At 37.9% G+C, this 20298-nt stretch overlaps 1 protein-coding gene across 6 annotated transcripts in view; it reads left to right on the forward strand.

Moving 5' to 3' along the window:
* Positions 1-19664, forward strand: part of AKR1C3 (aldo-keto reductase family 1 member C3) — a 31247-nt gene extending 11583 nt beyond the window's left edge. For 2 of the 6 annotated variants that reach the window (XM_073018685.1, XM_073018686.1), the window contains 8 exons: positions 741-906; positions 2717-2884; positions 3741-3857; positions 5113-5190; positions 5637-5759; positions 8427-8536; positions 8806-8971; positions 9343-12302. In XM_073018685.1, coding sequence (XP_072874786.1) covers positions 823-906; positions 2717-2884; positions 3741-3857; positions 5113-5190; positions 5637-5759; positions 8427-8536; positions 8806-8971; positions 9343-9540 — 1044 coding nt within the window. In that variant the 5' untranslated portion in view covers positions 741-822 and the 3' untranslated portion in view covers positions 9541-12302. Of the gene's footprint in view, positions 1-740; positions 907-2716; positions 2885-3740; positions 3858-5112; positions 5191-5636; positions 5760-8426; positions 8537-8805; positions 8972-9342; positions 12303-12679; positions 12763-14742; positions 14967-17992 lie in introns of those variants that run through there. The other 4 variants (XM_073018687.1, XM_073018688.1, XR_012093881.1 and 1 more) reach the window with 4 other exon arrangements.
* Positions 19665-20298: the final 634 nt, after the last annotated feature.

A 20298-nucleotide genomic window follows, 5' to 3' on the forward strand; every position in this document is an offset into this window, starting at 1 on the left:
TGGAAAATTATATAAAATAGTTATCAGTTTTTTGGCTAGTTACTTCATGATAGTCTCTAATAAACCTGGTTGAAGAACAAATACTATTAAGGCACTGCTTGCATATATTAAATGATGTCCAAACTCCAAAAACTGTTAATAATTAACACTCCAAGAAAAACTGCATAGAATTTCTTTTTCATTTGCACCCTCATCAGGATTACAGCTTTATCAGGACTGCACCTTTATCAGAAATGAATCTTTCTCTTACAATGCAAAGAAAGAAAAATCAAAATAAATTTTCTGATTGAAAATGTAAAATGGGAAATATTTTTACAGTTTTAACTTTAAGTTTTTATTGAGGGCCAATAATTTTTTAAATTTTCATTAGTCATTCCTTTAAATTATGTGTATGTGAGAGAAAGATGTAAGATGGTTAATTATTTCAAATGATGCAATATAAAGAAGGGGCATTATCATGGCATAAACAAAAAAGGTATTTGTAGCTGGAAGTTTTTATAGTCTAACATATGGTTGCTATTTGTTCTATAAATATTTTTTAATAATTTAATATAGAGATTTCAAATAGAAAATACTTCAGATAAAAATTAATGTTTATAACCATATATTATAATAATTTACTTAGGAATTATCTTTGATCAGAAACAAGTGAACTGGATGAAATTTTCTCCACAGACGGTATAAGACTGCCTATGTACCTCCTCCTACATGTCATTGGTTAACCATTAGTCCGTTTGCAGGGGGCCATTTCCTGCCAATAGCTTTTGTAATCTCTGAGGGGAAGAAACAGCAAACATTTGCTAGTCAGACAAGTGACAGGAAATGGATTCCAAACACCAGCGTGTGAAGCTAAATGATGGCCACTTCATGCCTGTATTGGGATTTGGCACCTATGCACCTCCAGAGGTAAGAATAATTTCTTTTAGTTTTGAGATTTCAAAAGAATAAACCTAGTAGATATGAAACCCATCTTGGGTTGTAAGGTTCGTGTTCCTGCCTTACTCTGAATGACTCACAGGTCTAGGTTTCCTAGGCTAGAAGAAAACAAGTAGTCAATCCTTGTTCAGCACTGAGGTCCGTTCCTATGGTCACGTACTGCTTATTTTTAGTTTGTGCACTGTTTCTTCTGTTCGTGTCTACTTCCCAGCTTGGCAGAATATGTCAAACTCAGCATTGAAGAACAGTGTCCGTCAGCTCCCTCTGGTGGAAATTAATTGCAATAGGAGTGATTTCTCTGTTTTTATAACTGAAGAAATCTTTCCTTCTTCCAAGAACATACGATCCAGAGAAATATTTATAGTAAAAATTACTGGATATAGTGTTTACAAAACTGTTGGCAGAGTATCATTATTCCGATGGGCGTTAGTGAGCATCACCCAGTATTACTGGACCTGGACTAGAGTTTCCACTGTACTGCTTTCACTTAAAAAAAAAACTTCCTGAAAGAAAAAATACAACCTCATTTTAAGTAAAATTTAGAACCTAACAAAGGAAAATCTAAATTCTTAGTCCTTTTTTGTATGCATCATATTCGTATCAAAGTGGTAGGAGCGGTCTTATGACACAAAAATGAACAAAATGGATACCTAATTTTCGAGATAAAACTACTGGAAGAAAACTTGTATCCCAAGACTGTCCTCAGGCTACTAAGTGTGTGGTAGGGACTAATTATCGAAATTTGAGTCTCACTTTATCGATAAGTTGTGATGATCTACAAGGATACATTTGCTAGACCACTGACAAAAATGGTTTAATTTTTAATATAAATTGGCATGGTCTGGAAGTGAAAATAAGGACACCACTGAAGCGGCAGCCTTGGTAAACCTTTGAGTTAGTATCTAGTTCCTTGTAATTTCAACGAAAAAAGAAAGCTTCTTAAATACATGAAAAAATGGAAAACAGTTTATATTTTTGTCATTAAAAAATACCCTTCAAATCTTTATCCAAATTTGGTCAATAAGTCAGTAATTTTAAATTTCACTGGAATTCTATCTTTCCTGAAAGAAATAGCCTTGTTTTTTTATGGCAGAAAGGTACCTTACTAAAATCTTACAGATTTCGGTGAATTTTTAATGTATAAACCGATATCCTCAGAGTATACATCTTTACTCCTAGCGTTCAGTTCTGTTGTGTAGCCAGAATGGCTGTGCAGAAAAGACTTAACATAATAGACTACTATTCACAGATGCATTATTTCCCATGTGAACCCTAGTCGGGTCGGTGTAACTAGCACCCAGTCAAAATCTCAAGAACTGAGACACCAAATAACATCTCTTGTAGACAGCATTTCCCAAATATGATGTTGGAGGAAGTCTGAGTGAACGTTCTGTGTAATATCACTGGGAGAGAACTCACATGAGCTTGAACTGTTTCCCTTCTATACTCTGTGTGATTTTTACCATGTATAATATCACAATATTAAAAAATAATTAGGACTATTTGAGTCCTTTTAACTTTTCCAACAAATCACTGAACCTGAGGATGTTGTTTGGTACCTCCATAATAGTGATCAACCAGAGATTTCCTGGGACTGAAGGTGTTTCTGGGATGCTCAACCTTTATTACTAACCAGGAAAGACCCAGGCAAACTGAGGTAGGATTTTCACCCAACATACAGACAGGGGGAAAAGCTGATTCTTGTAAAAGTCAATGCTTGTGCCTGAACTACCTCTCAGCCACACTGATTACCAGATAGTACCTTTGGTTCCTTCTCCAGGTTCCCAGAAGTAAAGCTTTGGAGGTCACAAAATTAGCAATAGAAGCTGGGTTCCGCCATATAGATTCTGCTCATTTGTACAATAATGAGGAGCAGGTTGGACTGGCCATCCGAAGCAAGATTGCAGACGGCAGTGTGAAGAGAGAAGATATCTTCTACACTTCGAAGGTACTGTGCCTATGATGAGCTTGTGTGCACATGTATTTAATGTGATTGCATGAAGATGACAATTCTATGACTGGATCAGTAGTTGTGGGTGAATTTTGCTTCTGGGTTCAAATGTATTTTCACACATTCGCATATTAAAACTGAAATCAAACTCAGGAAATGATGATCACTTTTCATTTTGACTGCGTTCCAATTTATGACCTGAAAGTCCCTTTACTTTTTTGAGCTCCAGCTGCCATCAGTGTGATTTGACATGCGGTATAGAATCACAGAGAACGACAATCATGCTATGGTTTTTCTTATCCCCTGGGTAATTTTCTAAGATTTCTTATTATTCTCTCAACTGCTATCTTTATCAGTGAGATAGAAAGCAATATAAGAATGCTGGGGCAGTATTAAATAATAGATACTTAAATTGTCCTAAATTGTGTCCAGCATAGTGAACATGTTCAAAACTTGTTTTACCCCCCTTTTAGGTTGCTTTAGTTTCTAAGCAACATAAATAACTATTCTTAAGCATTGGGTTGAACGGATAGAAGAATTGGACTGTTAAAATGAGTTGTAAACTCTACCGAAGATAATTCAGGTAACAGCATGGTTGTTACTTGATACTAACTTTTACATTTTAAGAATTTACTCCTATTATTCAGTAGATGTACAAACTATACATCCAACATATAATAAAGTTCATAAGGATAGGTCAGAGCCAAAGGAATCATGAGAAGGAAGAGAATATGTTTGCCAGTGGTCACAAATTTTGAAGCAGTAGGAAAATGTCTAAATATTAGATGGCAGAAACTAATAAGATTTGTTCAAGTATTCATTCAAAATCACCTCCATTCTTTAACCACTGCAGCTTTGGTCCACTTTTCATCGACCAGAGTTGGTCCGACCGGCCTTGGAAAACTCGCTGAAAAAAGCTCAACTGGACTATGTTGACCTCTATCTCATTCATTCTCCAGTGTCTCTAAAGGTATACAGTTTGAGTATGAGCATAAAATTTCACTTCTGCTGTCATTATAAACATTGTTTATATGGACTGTTGAACAGAGCTTTTTCTTAGGAGGATGTAGGGATTATTACATGGAAGAAGAACCGTAAGTATAACATCTAATTTCCTTTCTTTTGAGTAAATTTTGAATCCTACTTCTCTAATGCACACCTACAAGAGAAGAGAGAACAGCAACCTCAAAGCCTCTTCTTCGAAAACTTGAGGAAATTACAATAGTCTTTTTCAAGGCACTGTCTTAGTTATGGCTTTTGAGTCCATCTCTTGGGAGGTTCACAGACACAGAGTTTCATGCGTTGTGATGCCCAACAAAACTGCTGCACATGTGGTACACAATGAGTTTCCACCATCTCTCCCCATTTCAAGCTGAAGCAGATTTGGCAGAAGCCACTATACATGGTTCTTAAATTAGAAACCCTTACTGTGGACTTGCAAAGCTTTATTATTCTGCCTCCTCTTCTTTCACAATAGAGTTTGAAGCTGTATTTAGCCATGAATTACTGTGTAATGTATAACTTTTGATTTAAAGTTACAGGAAACTACTCAGGCTAGTTAATGCAAAAGAGTTTACTGAGTTATGTAAAATGGGAAGTCAAAGACATGGCTACATTTAAGGATATGAAGTAGTCTACAAAAATGTATCATTTGTCTATTCTTATCTCTAAACTCCAACACTTTTTTTTATTATTGTTGACCCAAACTTTTTCATTGGTGGCGATTATGGCTTTGGAGCAGTTCAAGGCTCATGTTCATCACCCTAAGAGAGTTCCTCTGGGTCTCCCAACTTCTGCTGACCCTGCATGATTCACAGTCCTGCCCATAGACTATCAAATCTTCAGTTAGTCTGATAATCCCACCAGGTACAAGAGTACTATCCACTATTTTTGGATATCAAGGTATTTCCAAATCAAAGAGAGGTACTTCAACAGATGAAATTATAAAGGCAGAATGAAATGACGTAAGTCAACTATGAAACTCGATTAAGACCTAGAAAATGGTCTTTTTCCATACATATAACATTTGTAAGAGATTAGAGGAAGCTTGTCTCCTATATACATTCCTTACACCTTCATATGTAAAACACATAGCACACATCACTTTCTGGAGGATTGTACCACCTGTCTCATGGAGGATGAGTGTCCTTAAAGGTATCTGGGATCACAGCTATGGGTGGGGAAATTAATTTGTGACATCATTAAAATGACTGCTTCTATTTCAGCCAGGTGAGGAACTTTCACCAACAGATGAAAATGGAAAACTAATATTTGACATAGTGGATCTCTGTACCACTTGGGAGGTGAGTGCTTGGCGGAGAGAACACAGAGAAGGAAGACAAAAAGAGAAAGTCTGTTTTCCAGATTCAATAGGAAAGAATGAAAAATGCACCATTAGATCTAGAAATTCAGAAACTACAAGAGTAGTTTTGGTGAGATGACCCGGGAAAAACACATGAGAGGAATGTTTAGAGAGTGGGGCACAAGACTTGGGGGAAAGGAGAACAGGAATCTCTTTCCTTGCCTGTGCATTAATCTATCCAATTTCCTAAGGAAGAGATAGAAATTCTTACTCTTGCTGCCACTATCTTCTTCCCCTATTTGGTATTTGAATTTTTCTCTTCTTGACAATCACTGCTAGCTATTTTCATTGTCATATTTTGAAAGTTGTTGCTCTCACACTTCTGTCTTGCATTTATCGTGATAAGCCAACTGCACAAATAATTCCTCACAACCCCTTTCTCCCCAGGCCATGGAGAAGTGTAAGGATGCAGGTTTGGCCAAGTCCATCGGGGTGTCAAACTTCAACCACAGGCAACTGGAGATGATCCTCAACAAGCCAGGACTCAAGCACAAGCCCGTCTGCAACCAGGTGAGCTCCCTTGGCCTCCTCTCCTTTCGGTTCTTCATGCCCCTCTTCCTGTCCTATTGCCAAATATCTATTTGTTTTGTCCCACTTATCTTTGTGAAGCAGAAGATTCTAGAGAGCAAAGCTTCTGTCAAGAAAGGCATGAAGATTTCTTATTTGTACCCTGCTTGGAAAAGTATTAGGGAAAAATTGGAATGAGTTTAATGTCGAATGGTGTGTAATATTTAGGGGAGGTCCATTTGATCAAGGAGGCCTGGAATCATCAATTAGAACTCAAGGAAAGGTGGACTTACCTCTAAGCTATGAAAGATGATCAGAGAGTTCATGGGTGAAGGTGATTTGGAGGGAATGGTGTATAGATATGAAGCTATGAAAAGATGAAATGAGCTGTACATAAACAAAGAGTTAGAATAAGAGAAGAGAGGTACTAGGAGTTTACATGGAATTTGGATGCCTGAATGCCTCTTCTTGATATTTCAAGAATTCTTGACCAGGGGCATAGATATACTAAAAATTAGCTGCAGACAATGAAGGTCATCCATGTCAGAAAGCGAAAAATTAGGCTGGGTGCGGTGGCACATGCCTGTAATCCCAGCACTTTGGGAGGCCAAGGCAGGCGAATCACCTGAGGTTAGGAGTTCGAGACCTGCCTGACCAACATGGAGAAATCCCTTCTCTACTAAAAATACAAAAAATTAGCTAGGTGTGGTGGCACACACCTGTAATCCCAGCTACTTGGGAGGCTGAGGCAGGAGAATCGCTTGAAGCCGGGAGGCAGAGATTGTGGTGAGCCAAGGTCATGCTATTGCACTCCAGCCTGGGCAACAAGAGTGAAACTCCACTCAAAAAAAAGAAAGAAAGAAAGAAAAATTACCTGTTTATGGAGATAACTGTTCACAGTGGATGAAATCAACACTGAGTAACTTTAGCAGAACATAGACCTGACCTATCGTTGCCCGTATCTTAGTCTGCTACTTCTCTTTGGGGTCTGTCGTCCTATCAATTGTTTAAACACGTCTCTCCTATGCATGGTTTTTTCATAGCTTAGGAATAAGTCCTTTTTTTCCCCCTGAATTATTGTTGATTCCAGGACTCCTTGATCAAATTGACTTCCCCCAGATGTCACAAAAAAATTCAAAATTGAAGTCACTCTACCTTTTACTAATTTACACTTTTGTATTCTTACTTTTATACAACCTAAAACCAATGAGTAAAGATCTACAATTGAAATTTGAAGTATATAAAATTTGTGAATTTGGCATAATGATACAGTTCCATCATATTAAAATAGAAACATTAAGAAAATTAATGTGGTTTTAATATTAGTCCTTCAATTTTTTATTATGACAATTTTCAAACTTTCAGAAAATTTGATAAAAGTAATACACGATTCAACATTATCATTTATATTCAAAATTGTTAACACTTGGCCACATTGCCAAATATTTATGGCAAATATTTATGTGGGTATATCTGCATAAATACATATAATATTTTCAAAACCTCTTCAAAATAAATTGGAAAGATGACAATTTACCTCTACAGGCCTAAATATTATGTCACAGAACTGAAGATATTCTTCCAGTTACAGTATAATTATTGTATTTAAGAAAACTAACTGCAATGCCCTCATGTCATTTAACATCCAGTCTATATTTGAATTCCCATTGTTTAATGGAAATGTCTTTTATGGCACTCCCTTTTAAAACAGGATGGAAATGAGTTGTGAGATGATCTGTTCTTTATAATCATATGTTTTCCATTCAGCAATTACTAATAATCCACTGGGTGATAATTCTCAACAGAAGAAGTCATATTCCATGACAAATTTTCACATATGATTGTGTATACATCATTAATATTTTTGTATTTTATGGTTATTATTGTATTTATTATTTTTTGGAGTTTTTAGATAATCATTTTCAATTTTAAAAACTTATTTAACTATTCTTATGTGACATTTTACTATGAAGAAAAATCTTTCACCAAATCAAAATGAAGAACAAATATTCCTCAAAGACAAAGTAAAAGTTTAATACTTTCCTCTAAATATTGACTTCCTGGTAAAGAAATTACTGTAATAAACACCAATGGTAGAGGCAAATTATTTTGTTCTTTCTTGCTCTCTCATTATCTCCCTCTTTACTATGGACTTGGACATTTTTCCTTAAGATTTTTAATTAATTTTATTAATTTTTGTTAGTGCCTATTCTTACCCAATGGGTAAATATTTTTCTTGATGCTGAAATCTATCCAAACATCACCAGTGACATTTCTTTGAAATCAGTGCTTTTGTCTTTCAGACTTGCCCCCATGAGTCCTTGACCAAATTCTTGCTTTCTGGCACAATCTGATGCCAAAAGCTCTAAGAATCTTACTGTATCCCAGATATGGAATTTGTTACATCTCCTTCTAGTTATCAAAGGTCTTTGGAAGCCAGGATCTGCTTCATAGATGAACTTCTGTTCAGAAATGGCATTTCTATTTATACTTTTAGGAGATATGGATATAAAATGTATTTCTATGAAAAAGATTATTACTTGACAATAATATCCTTAGCTCAGATATAATACTATACTGATTATTATTCAGCTTCTTCACTTTCACCTTTTTTACATTAACACAATTATTTCATATAAATTGATGCTTCTCTCTTTTGGTCAACTGCAGGTAGAATGTCATCCGTATTTCAACCAGAGTAAATTGCTAGATTTCTGCAAGTCAAAAGATATTGTTCTGGTTGCCTATAGTGCTCTGGGATCTCAGCGAGACAAACGATGGTAATAAAAACAATGGGACCTTTACATAAACCTCCATTTTGCAGAAAATGTTTTAGTCAGAGCATCCTCCGTTTCCTGTAGTCTCAAGTGGCTCAGAGAGAGGAGAGAACTGCATTTCTGATGAGATCTCAGATGATGCTAATGGTGGTGCTTGGGGGCCTCGCTTGAGCAGCTCTGGTGCAGAGTGGACAACTTAGTCTGTTTAGGGAACCGCTTAACAAACTGCATCCCCAGCCTCAGGGCTTCAGCATTTCTGCCTTTCCTTCCAGGGTGGACCAGAACTCCCCGGTTCTCTTGGAGGACCCAGTCCTTTGTGCCTTGGCAAAAAAGCACAAGCGAACCCCAGCCCTGATTGCCCTGCGCTACCAGCTGCAGCGTGGCGTTGTGGTCCTGGCCAAGAGCTACAACGAGCAGCGGATCAGAGAGAACGTGCAGGTGAGGAGCTGGGCTGTGGCCCTCAGGGCTGCTGCACAGTGTGCTTCCCACGTGTGCTTCTTGTAAGGCTCTGAGGACACACTTAGGCCAGCTCCATTTCCCTGTATTTCCTACATGAACGCTTTGCGTGCATCATAAGGGTTTCTTCTACTCTACCACGGGAGATGCAGCACAGGTAGAGAGAATTAGGATGGGACCAAAAAGAAAAATGGAGATTTTTTAATTTCAGCTTTAAGTTGACAATCTACTCTGCATCCCTGCACCAAGAACATCATTTTTTCATGTTGTATGTTTTGTTTGGTTTTGGTGTTTGTTGTTGTTGTTGTTGTTTGTTTTTCTTTTTTGAGATGGAATCTCGCTCGGTCTCCCAGGCTGGTGTACAGTGGCACGATCTCAGCTCACTGCAAGCTCCACCTCCCGGGTTCCCGCCATTCTCCTGCCTCAGCCTCCCGAGTAGCTGGGACTACAGGCGCCCGCCACCGCTCCCGGCTAATTTTTTGTATTTTTTTTTTTTAATTTGCTTATTAATTTCTTTTTTTTATTTTTATTTTTTTTTAATTATACTTTGAGTTCTAGGGTACATGTGCATAACGTGCAGGTTTGTTACATACGTATACTTGTGCCATGTTGGTGTGCTGCACCCATCAACTCGTCATTTACATCAGGTATAACTCCCAATGCAATCCCTCCCCCCTCCCCCTTCCCCATGATAGGCCCCGGTGTGTGATGTTCCCCTTCCCAAGTCCAAGTGATCTCATTGTTCAGTTCCCACCTATGAGTGAGAACATGAGGTGTTTGGTTTTCTGTTTTTGTGATAGTTTGCTAAGAATGATGGTTTCCAGCTGCATCCATGTCCCTACAAAGGACACAAACTCATCCTTTTTTATGGCTGCATAGTATTCCATGGTGTATATGTGCCACATTTTCTTAATCCAGTCTGTCACTGATGGACATTTGGGTTGATTCCAAGTCTGTGCTATTGTGAATAGTGCCGCAATAAACATACGTGTGCATGTGTCTTTATAGCAGCATTTAATAGATATGGGATTTCACTGTGTTGGCCAGGATGGGGGTTTGGGGGCTTTTTTGAGACAGAGTCTCGCTCTGTCTCCCAGGCAGGATAATTCTCCTGCCTCAGCCTCCTGAGTAGCTGGGATTACAGGCGCCTACCACCACGCCTGGCTAATTTTTGTAACTTTTAGTAGAGAGGGTGTTTCGCCATGTTGGCCAGGCTGGTTCCAAACTCCTGAACTCAGGCGACCCACCTGCCTTGGCCTCCCAAAGTGGTATTACAGGCGTAAGCCACCTCTGCTGGCCTCCTCTTCATGTTCTGAAATGAGGAGTTGCATTAGGTGTTCTTTAGTCTACCAATCGTTGTGGAATTTTTATTTCCATTTCTTTGTACACTCAGTTAAAATGTCACATATTTCATCACTTGAAATTTTCTGTTTGTGTACTGCCTAAGTCTTTGACTATTAGCTGCTTGTCTTTTATTTAAGTATAAGAGACCATAATTATACTATTAAATAGAGTTATTAAACAAATCACCCTCAACATAGGGGTTTAAGATGAAAACCCCTTATTTGCTCAGGATTCTCTAGTTAGAAAATTAGCACGGCCTCAGCCTGAACTTAGTCAAGTTCTGTTCTTGGCTGGGCTGTCTCTCACGTGTTTGCAGGACAACCACATAGCTCTGCTTCAAGATGTCAATGGGACATTTGTCTGGGTGCCATTTTCTCCTCCATATAGTTCAACCTCCAGCCATCCAGTCCAGACTTCACCTCACCACATGGCATGATCCCAAGGCAGTGAGTGGACACGTGCAAAAACCTTTTCATGTCTAGGCTCAGGGTTGCCACACCATTGCTTCTGGCAAATCTTACCCACTAATGCAAGTTACAGGACAGACCAGACTCAAGGGATGGGTAAATAGACACCACCACTTATTGGAAGGCGCTAGAAATTCATATAACCAAGCAAGTGGATACAGGGACATGTGACTGGAGGGAGTATTTCCTATTAATCTATCTCATAGATATGACTGATTAATATATGATGGATTACTATATATGTGATAGGTTAATCTATATGATGGAATGATACATATATTATAGTTTAATAAGATGTATATGATAGATTACACATATTATATATACATATATATATTCCAGGTATTACTCCTTTAGAGATTTAGCTGTATTATTGAAGTACCATCTCCCAAATTGCATCTGTGTTGTGATTTTCTCTGAAGTTATGTTTTCATGATCAAATGTTGTTACTTTTCCTGTAATTAAATTATTCATGCCTCTTTCCTGTGGTTGATGAGTGGCATGTCTTTTCTTATATTGGGAACGTGACAATCTTTTAATATGTTATCTTGCAAAATTGATAATTCTCTTTACTTATAAATTAGTTGTAAATTCAAATGAATTTCTTTTTCAATGTATAATAAAAATCCAAATATGCACATGGAATTTCTAAATTGATATCAAAGGGTCCCACCAACAATTATTGAAAAGCATTCACATTTGCTCACATATCTTGATTTTTTACCTCTACCATAAATGAAACATTCACAAATAATATCCTGCCTCTCTTTTGTCTTCAATTGACTTACTTTTCTTTACTGTCTAAATAATGAAAGGTCTTGCTACCAGAATGGTACAACTTTTATTCTAACTCTTTATTTTATTTGATAATATTTTGATTATTCTTGACTATTTTGTTTTATGAAATTTTGAAACATCATTTTAGTCTTTGGTTGATATTGTAATGAAACTGCAGCTCAATGTGAAAAGAACTGACTTTGTGACAATATTGAGATTTTCAACCCATGATGAATTTCCAACTATTTAAATGGCCTTTTAATATATATTTCATTAATTTTGTAACATTCTCCATTAAACCATATGTATATATTTTCAAATATTTATCCATAGAATACTGAAAATTATTAAAATCTCTTCATAGCGTTTTCCTTTTTCATGGATTTTCTAATGTATAGAAATGTTAAAAGAAAAATGTAGTGAACACCTTTTACCTAGACTCATTAATTGTTAACTTGTTAATGTTTTTATTCTCTCTCTCTCTCTCATTCTATCACTATTAGAGTGATTTATTCAATTTACAGATTTATTCAATTCAATGTATTAGCAATTAGTGACATCTTCTTGATGTTTAAAGTCTCTTAAATTTACAGAGATACACTTCAAGCCTGTATCTGTTTCCTTTAAACGTGAAATTGTTAGTATTTAGACAATTCCTGCCTTGAATTATGTTGGAAACAAATGTTTGCATTATACCTGTTTATTAAAGAGATATAGAAATTCAACAATATCTATTGAACTTACTACATAATCTTACGTTATTTAAAAATTTGCCTCTAGATTCTTATGGGTCTTCTAAGTATGTGACCCTATCATGTGTGCACAATGTCAGCTCTGTTTCTTCTCTATTTTCTGTTGAGATTTTCTCTTTGTCTGCAGTTTTGTGCAGTTTCAGTATATAATATCTAGGAATGGATTTCTGCTTATTTTTCATGTGATATTCATTGACCACTTGAGTGTTCAGAGATGACTTCTATAACTGTTTAAAACTTACCAGTATTTTAAGTATTGTCTCTGCACCCTACTTTCTAATATACTTGTGGGTTCACAACTGGCAATCATGCAATCTAAAAATAATAAAAGTTTTTTATTTCTGTGATAGGTTTTTGAATTTCAGTTGACTTCAGAGGATATGAAAGCCATAGATGGCCTAAACAGAAATCTCCGATATTTTAATGGTGATAGGTAAGTTTCCTTTGTAACTGAGTGACCTAATTTATTTTTGGAGAAGAAACATAGGATGGGTGTTGAGCGTGACCTCCATACCAGAGGGACAGAGGCCAATGTGAGTCAGAGGTGAGACAGGAGCTTTCTGGAACTCTCCTGCTGGATTCACTCCAGAGCTCTGTTCTCTGGCAGGTTGAGTGGACAGGAATCAGCATGGGTCAACCTGTGCCTCTGCTCTCCTGATTCCATGGCACTTTTCAGAGCAGTCCACGTCATTGCCAAATCTGCACCTTCCGTGCAGGCCTGATGTTTCTACCACTGGGCATGCTGTGGATACTGCCCATGTCACCTCATGAGATGTTTCCAAATCTGTGCTCATATCACATTCTCCCAAACCTGCTCAGCTCCTTATCAAACCAAAACCATTTCCATCAACTTTGTGGTCCAGATGCCAATTCCCACCTCCTTCATATGGAATTGCTTGCTAGATCCTGTCAATTCAGCATCTTTTATTATTTCAAATGTTTTTCCTCCTTCTCCTTGCATGTTTGTTCATGCCCCAAACTCTGCTTTTGCCTCCAGAAAGGCTTCCTTAGGGTGTGAATGGGAGCGCTTGTCCTTGACTCCCTGCAATATGGAGATCTCAAGGCAGAGAATTTTTTAAAAATTAAAATCAAAGAAAGAGTGTGGAGGCAGAAGCTCCATTGTTGTATATAATTTGTAGCTGATAAAAGATCTTCACTACTCCTTCATGCTCTAAGGTTCTAGGATTCACAGACGGTCATTCATGTAATGAGGGAAAAGCAGGAAGTTATGGCCGGGCACAGTGACTCACGACTATAATCCTAGCACTTTGGGAGGCCAAGGTGGGTGGATTGACTGAAGTCAGGAGTTTGAGACCAGCCTGGCCAACATGGTGAAACCCTGTCTCTACTAAAAATACAAAAATTAGCCAGCCATGGTGACACTTACCTGTAATCCCAGCTACTTGGAAGGCTGAGGCAGGAGAATTGCTTGAACCCAGGAGGCAGAGGATGTAGCAGTGAGCTGAGATCACACCACTGCACTCCAGCCTGAGTGACACAGTGAGGCTCCATCTCAAAAAAAAACAAACAAAAACAAAAAACAAACAAACAAAAAAACCACAGCAGGAAGTTATGTAACTGCTGGCAGTGGAGATTTTAACAAGTGATAGGGTGAGATAGTGTGTGAAAAAGCATAAGCACGGTGACCCTTCATAAGTGCCTAAAAATTGGTAGATTGTTAATTTTTTTTAATTTAGAGGAAAATAAAGAATAAAAAAGGAAAGCACATAAAAGAAAGGAAGAATAGTGAGCATCAGTAATTCTTATCATCAATTAAAAATGTAATAAGATGGCATTTATCTGTTCCTTTATATTTCATGTTATTTCTATATAAGAATTTTTAATGCATTGTATCTCCTTGGATATTAGACCCCATGTCATATACAACAATTTCCATTTCTGAATCTTACAAAATATATTGCATACAGTAGGCTGTAGTAGGCACAGTATAATCAGAGTATCTCTTTGCTCTGCTGACAGATGTACAGGAATATGCTTCAATATTTGACTTTGTGTGTTTTACGTGTTAACTTCCAGAGAAGGGAATATGAATAATTTATTATTTTGAAAATACATATATTATGAAGTCATGTTCATAAAGGGAAGAAAGGCAGATTCTACAACTAGTCAGAAAATAAACTTCTTAACATTCACACTAATGACAGCTTCCTAGAAATCACTTTACTACTCCCCTAGTAATTAACTTCCAGAGAAGGGACTATGGTTAATTTATTATTTTGAAAATACATATATTATGAAGCCATCTTCATAAAGGGAAGAAAGGCAGATTCTACAACTAGTCAGAAAATAAACTTCTTAACATTCACACTAATGACAGCTTCCTAGAAATCACTTTACTACTCCCCTAGTAATAGAGTCATTGCATTCATATTATACATTATTCTGTTTTCAGTCTCGCTAGCCACCCTAATTATCCATATTCAGATGAATATTAACATGGAGGTCTTTGCCTGAAGTCTACCAGAAGCCCTGTGTGTGGATGGTGATGCAGACGACGTCTCTATGCTGGTGACTGGACCCATCACCTCTTTAAATCCATTCTGCTTAGCGACTTCAGTCAACCAGAGCTAAATCCACAGGCCAGAAAGACAATAAATTTTTATCATGTTGAAATAATTGAATTTTTTCCCACAGATTCCTTACCTACTCTGTTCTGTTAAGAAAGTGTGTGTGTGTGTGTGTGTGTGTGTGTGTGTGTGTTTTCTTCTGGCTCAGTAGGACCAAAAACTATGATTTGCCTTTAAGTTAGGAGTGGGAGTGGGGGAATAATAACCATTTATAGACATACTGTAGTGGGACTGCAGTAGAGCTTTCAGCCTCTAGAGAAGGAGCAGGTGACAGGTGTGGACCAGTTAGTGCCTCTCTAGCTCTTTTAGGAAGAACATGAACTCTGGAAGGTGAGCAATATTGACAGGATGACCAGCAGTCCACAGGCTCCCTACAGCCGCACAAGGGCCAGAGCTCCTGGAGCCTGGGAAGGAAGCATCCCTGTGAGAGGGGTGGTCAGGGAGGTGGAAGGGCACCCACCAAGGAGAAATAATTGAAAGAAGCTACGGGGGAAGTTAGGAGAAGGGAGTCAGGCACATCTCTGCTTGGAAAATATTGGCACTTTTTTTTGATAATCATACGTTGTAAATAAAACTTTCAACAATGTTTTGAAAAACCCCAGAGCTGAGAGTCCAGCCTTGACCCTCTATGTGTGCCCTGTAACACCAGTGACCTTGGGGGACTGTGGAGGGGCAGGACATCAAAGAAACAATGAACTAATTCCTCTGAACACCAACTCTTTATTTAGCAGATTTTATTATATTCTAAATATATGCTATACGAATATACAAATATATATACATATGTATGAATATATATACTTATACATATGTATATATGTATATAATTTGCATGCATATACATAGGTATATATTTGTATATATACAATATATAATATATATTTGTATAATATATATTTGTATATACAAATATATATATTTGTATATAATATACAAATATAAATTTGTTATACTTAATTTTTATATTTTATACATAAAATAAGGTACACTATCAAATATGAAACACAAAAATCCCCAAGTCATTACATATTACTGCCAAATTAATATTAAAATGGTAGGTAATACATCTAATAAATCCAATTTTCAAAACCTCAAACATCTTTTGAAAACATTTTGTGGAAAATAGCATGATGTTTTTAAACTTTGGTAACTTTTAGAACCATCTCTTACAAAGACATGTAATTATTTTGCAGTTTTTAGGGGTATAAAGTTAATCAGCTAATTACGAGGATGCACATTTTTATTTCAGATGACTCTTTGGAAAACTTGGGACAATGTCATGGCCTACTGGTTACAGCATTTTGAGAAGAACAGTGCTTTTGACCTGTGCACACTTTCTAACACATTCACTCTCAACTGTTCTTACGCTGTTGGCCACCTTAACCCCATCAAAGAGGCTTTCTCAAGCCATGTCTCTCAGCTGATAGGCATCCCATCAAGAACCACAATCTTTTCTTAAATTATTCATTCCGGAAACTTGGAAAAGCCTTACACTTTGGAGTTCCCTATGCCAATTCTGGGGTGATTTTCTGTCTATTGTCATTCCATTGATAACCTTACATATTTTCTCGCTTTGCATACCATACATAGGCCAAGAAACCCCCAAACAGTATCTCTAGCTCTCTCACAGTTTGGAGCTTAAGGCCTGTGGCTTTTCCTGGCTGAAGTTGCAAGCTGCTAATAGATTTATAATTCTGGAATGTTGAGGGGTGAAGCCTTGCTCCCACCGCTTTGCTATGCAGTGCACCCATGGGGATACTCCGCAGAGCTCCAACCACATATTTCTACTTAACATTGCCTAAAAGAAGCTCTCTGTGGGGGCTCCAGCCTTTCAGCAGTTTCCTGTCTGGACATTCAGGATTTCTAATACATCCTCTGAATTCTAGGTGAAAAGTGCCAAGCCTCAACCACTCATGTACCACAAAGGGCTCAGGCTCCAAACTCTCCTCATCTGTTTCTCTCTCTCTACTCACGATTTCCTCCAGTGACCAGGTGTGTCTCCTGTCCCTTCCCAAGGCTCAAAGGACAAGGCGGCTAGCACATGGGGGCTTCTGTCTGACTAGCATAGGTTTGCGGAGTTGATAAGAATTCCAACTTTCCACAGCTGGTATACAATCTGGTGAAAAAATCTGATCTCAGGAGACCACAGGAATTCTCAGTCTTATGAGAAGAACATGAGGACAGGGACATGGGAGCCAGCACTCACATTGAAACTAACATAAATTTTAAAATAAATAAATACAAATTTATATTGGCAGCAGTGTTTGTCCTGAGGAGGTTCCTTGTTTTGTTGACTCAATTCTCTGGGTTGAGAGGTTTCTATGTGAACAATAAGGGGTACACTTGAACCTCACAGAGGTTTGTGGGTGAGGGCTGTGGAGGCTAACAGTCAGTTTGCATTGTTGTGGAAACAGTCGAGCAGCAGAAGCTGTGCCAGGAGGGAATAGGAAGAACAGGTATGCTGTGGAGGAGGAGGAGGCACTGTTGACACCCTGGGAGGAAATTTTTGGAAAAAGCCAGAGATTCCTAAGTGAATATATAGGAAATTTTAATTATAACACTGGATAAAATTTACAACCAATGAAATTTTAAGTAAAACCAACCTTGCTCATAGTGTTTTCATAGAATGAACTCTGTCTGAAGAGACAACTGTGTCTAGAACGTTGACTCACAATAAGTGGTGGTTCCACTGAGCACTTTTTGAGATCCCTGCCTCTTCTGCACTTTTTGTTATTTTAATATTTAGCAATACTATAGTCAACCCCTGCAATCCACTGGGGCTCATGCTTTCAGTGTGACTCGGCAGTTTTAATAGATTCTGACTAATCCTGAATTGGGACAAAATGCAGGGGATATTTTAAAGAGAAAATTATTAACTTTTATATTTGTTTTGGTTAGCCTAAAACCATGTCAAGAAAACAATTTATGATTAGTTTAAATTTAATAGAAATCTGTTACGACCATAACAAGAAGTCTGAGGGAGGGCAAGTTCTAAGTGTTGTCCCTTGGAGTCCAGAACTTCTCTCATCTTCTCCTGACTCTTATTCTTCTTCTGTGTATTGATGTTATCTTCAGGCTGGGTGGAGGCTGCTGAAGCAATTTCAGAACTCACGCTGCAGCAGGACAAGATCTACTTGCAGAAGAAAGGCCACCTTATTTTAAAAATTTCTTCCTAGAAGTGAGGAATCTTTCCTAGAAGCGCCTAGCAGGGTCCCTCTTATGTGGCATTGGCTAGGACTAGATCACAACAGCTCTCTTCCCACTGTAACCGCATGCCAAGGGCAAGAAAACTGACATGAGTGACCTAAACAGAACTTTTGCAGCAGAACACATGTCGATGAGATTACAATGCTGACCCCTAAAACCCTAATAAGAAATTGATGTGTTTCAAAAAAGTTAGACATTTCCAATATTGCATCTATTTCTAAATTGCTTGGCAAGGTTTTAAAAAAACTCAAAATAAATTAAAGTTTTAAATGTAAGAACTGAAACTAAAATGCTATAAGAAAATGTAAGGAAAATTCTTTGGGTAAAAATTATAACTAAATTTAGGGAAATAATTCAAGAGTATGACCTCAAAAACACAAACCAGAGAATAAAAACAGACATACATAGCTTATTTAAACAAATAGGCTTCTGTAAATCAAAAGAAATAATCAAAAGGGTGAACAGACAACTTACAAAATGGAAGAAAATATTTACAAACTGTAAATCCAAAAGAAAACTAATATCAAAAATTCATGGCCAGGTGTAGTGGCTCACGCCTGTAACCCCAACACTTTGAGAGGCTGAAGTTTGTGGATCACCTGAGGTCAGGAGTTTGAGAACAATCTAGCCCACATGGTGAGACCCCGTCTCTACTAAAACTACAAAAATTAGCCAGGAGGGGTGACTCATGCCTATAATCCCAGGTACTTGGTAGGCTGAGGCATGAGAATTGCTTGGACCTGGGAGGTAGAGTCTGCAGTGAATTGAGATTGTGCCACTGCACTCCAGCCTGGGTGACAGAGCAAGACTCCATCTCAAAAGAAAAGAAAATGATAAGAAACTTAACTAAACAACAACAACAACCCAAATAGCCTCTTTTAAAATGGGCAAAGAGCAGAGGTTTCCCAACTTCATGCTTAGGCGTACCTCTAGGAACTTGATATATGCCCACTGAACCTTCTACCTCCTGCTGGTGCTTGTGTCTGCCATTGTGTAACCTGTAGGCGGGCCTTCTCCTTGGCTAATCAGGAAGATTAGATGGCTGTGCCTTCCACAGGTCAGATCATTGTCTTATTACACAGATAGTTTCTCTCAGTTAGCAAGGATCAAATATATACGCATGTCATGAGGGTTTGGTGTACAGATTATTTTGTCACCCAAGTACCAATCACTTGAATACAGAGTCCCTTACCCAGTGCTTGTTTTTATTAATTGTCAGAAATCAGATGATTGTGATTGTGCAGCATTACTTCTGGGCTCTCTATTCTGTTTCATTGATCATGTGTCTGTTTTTGTACAAGTGTCATGCTGTTTTCATTACTGTAGCTTTTCAATATAGTTTGAATTTGGGTAATGTAATGCCTCCATCTTTGTTCTGCCTTGGCTGTTAGACTCTTTATTGGTTCCACGTAAATGTTAACATGGTGTTTTTTTCTAGTTCTGTGAAGAATGTCATTGATAGTTTGATGGGAATAGCATTAAATCTGCAAATTGCTTTGGGCAGTATGGCCATTTTAACAGTATTAATTCTTGTTATCCATGAGCATGGAACGTTTTTCCATTTGTTTGTGTCATCTCTGATTCCTTTGAGCAGTGTTTTATAATTATCATGGTAGAGATATTTCCCCTCCGTGGTTATCTGTATTCCTAGGTATGATGCTCATTTACCATTCCAACAATCCTAGGGCACACACACACACACACACAGGTACACACATATACATGGAGACATGCACACAGGCACACACACATACACACACAGGCACACACTTGCATACATATACACACTAGTATACACACATGCACACACACACAGGCACACACACATACACATTACAGCATCTATTTTTGGCTAACAACAATAAATGAGTCAATAACACCTAACCTTTCCAGTTTCCAACCAGCTGAGGCCTACGGATCATTTATGATTCTTTTTATCCTTCGTTCCCAAGTAGTTTTTTTCACATTGATGCCACAGGCATTTATTGAGTGCCCTTGTGTGGCTGACTTCTCAGCCTAGAAGCGACGAAAGTCAATTTGCTGGTGTCTCATGCAGGGGGTTATGTGAGGCTGTGCCCTGCTCAGCAATATCAGAACCTCCGTGGGAGGTCTGAGAGGGAGGAACATTGCAGCCAGATCCAGGACATATCACAGCGAGAGCAGCTGGATGCTGA

The sequence above is a fragment of the Chlorocebus sabaeus genome, chromosome 9, assembly GCF_047675955.1.
Source record: "Chlorocebus sabaeus isolate Y175 chromosome 9, mChlSab1.0.hap1, whole genome shotgun sequence".
Classification (NCBI taxonomy): Eukaryota; Metazoa; Chordata; class Mammalia; order Primates; family Cercopithecidae; genus Chlorocebus; species Chlorocebus sabaeus.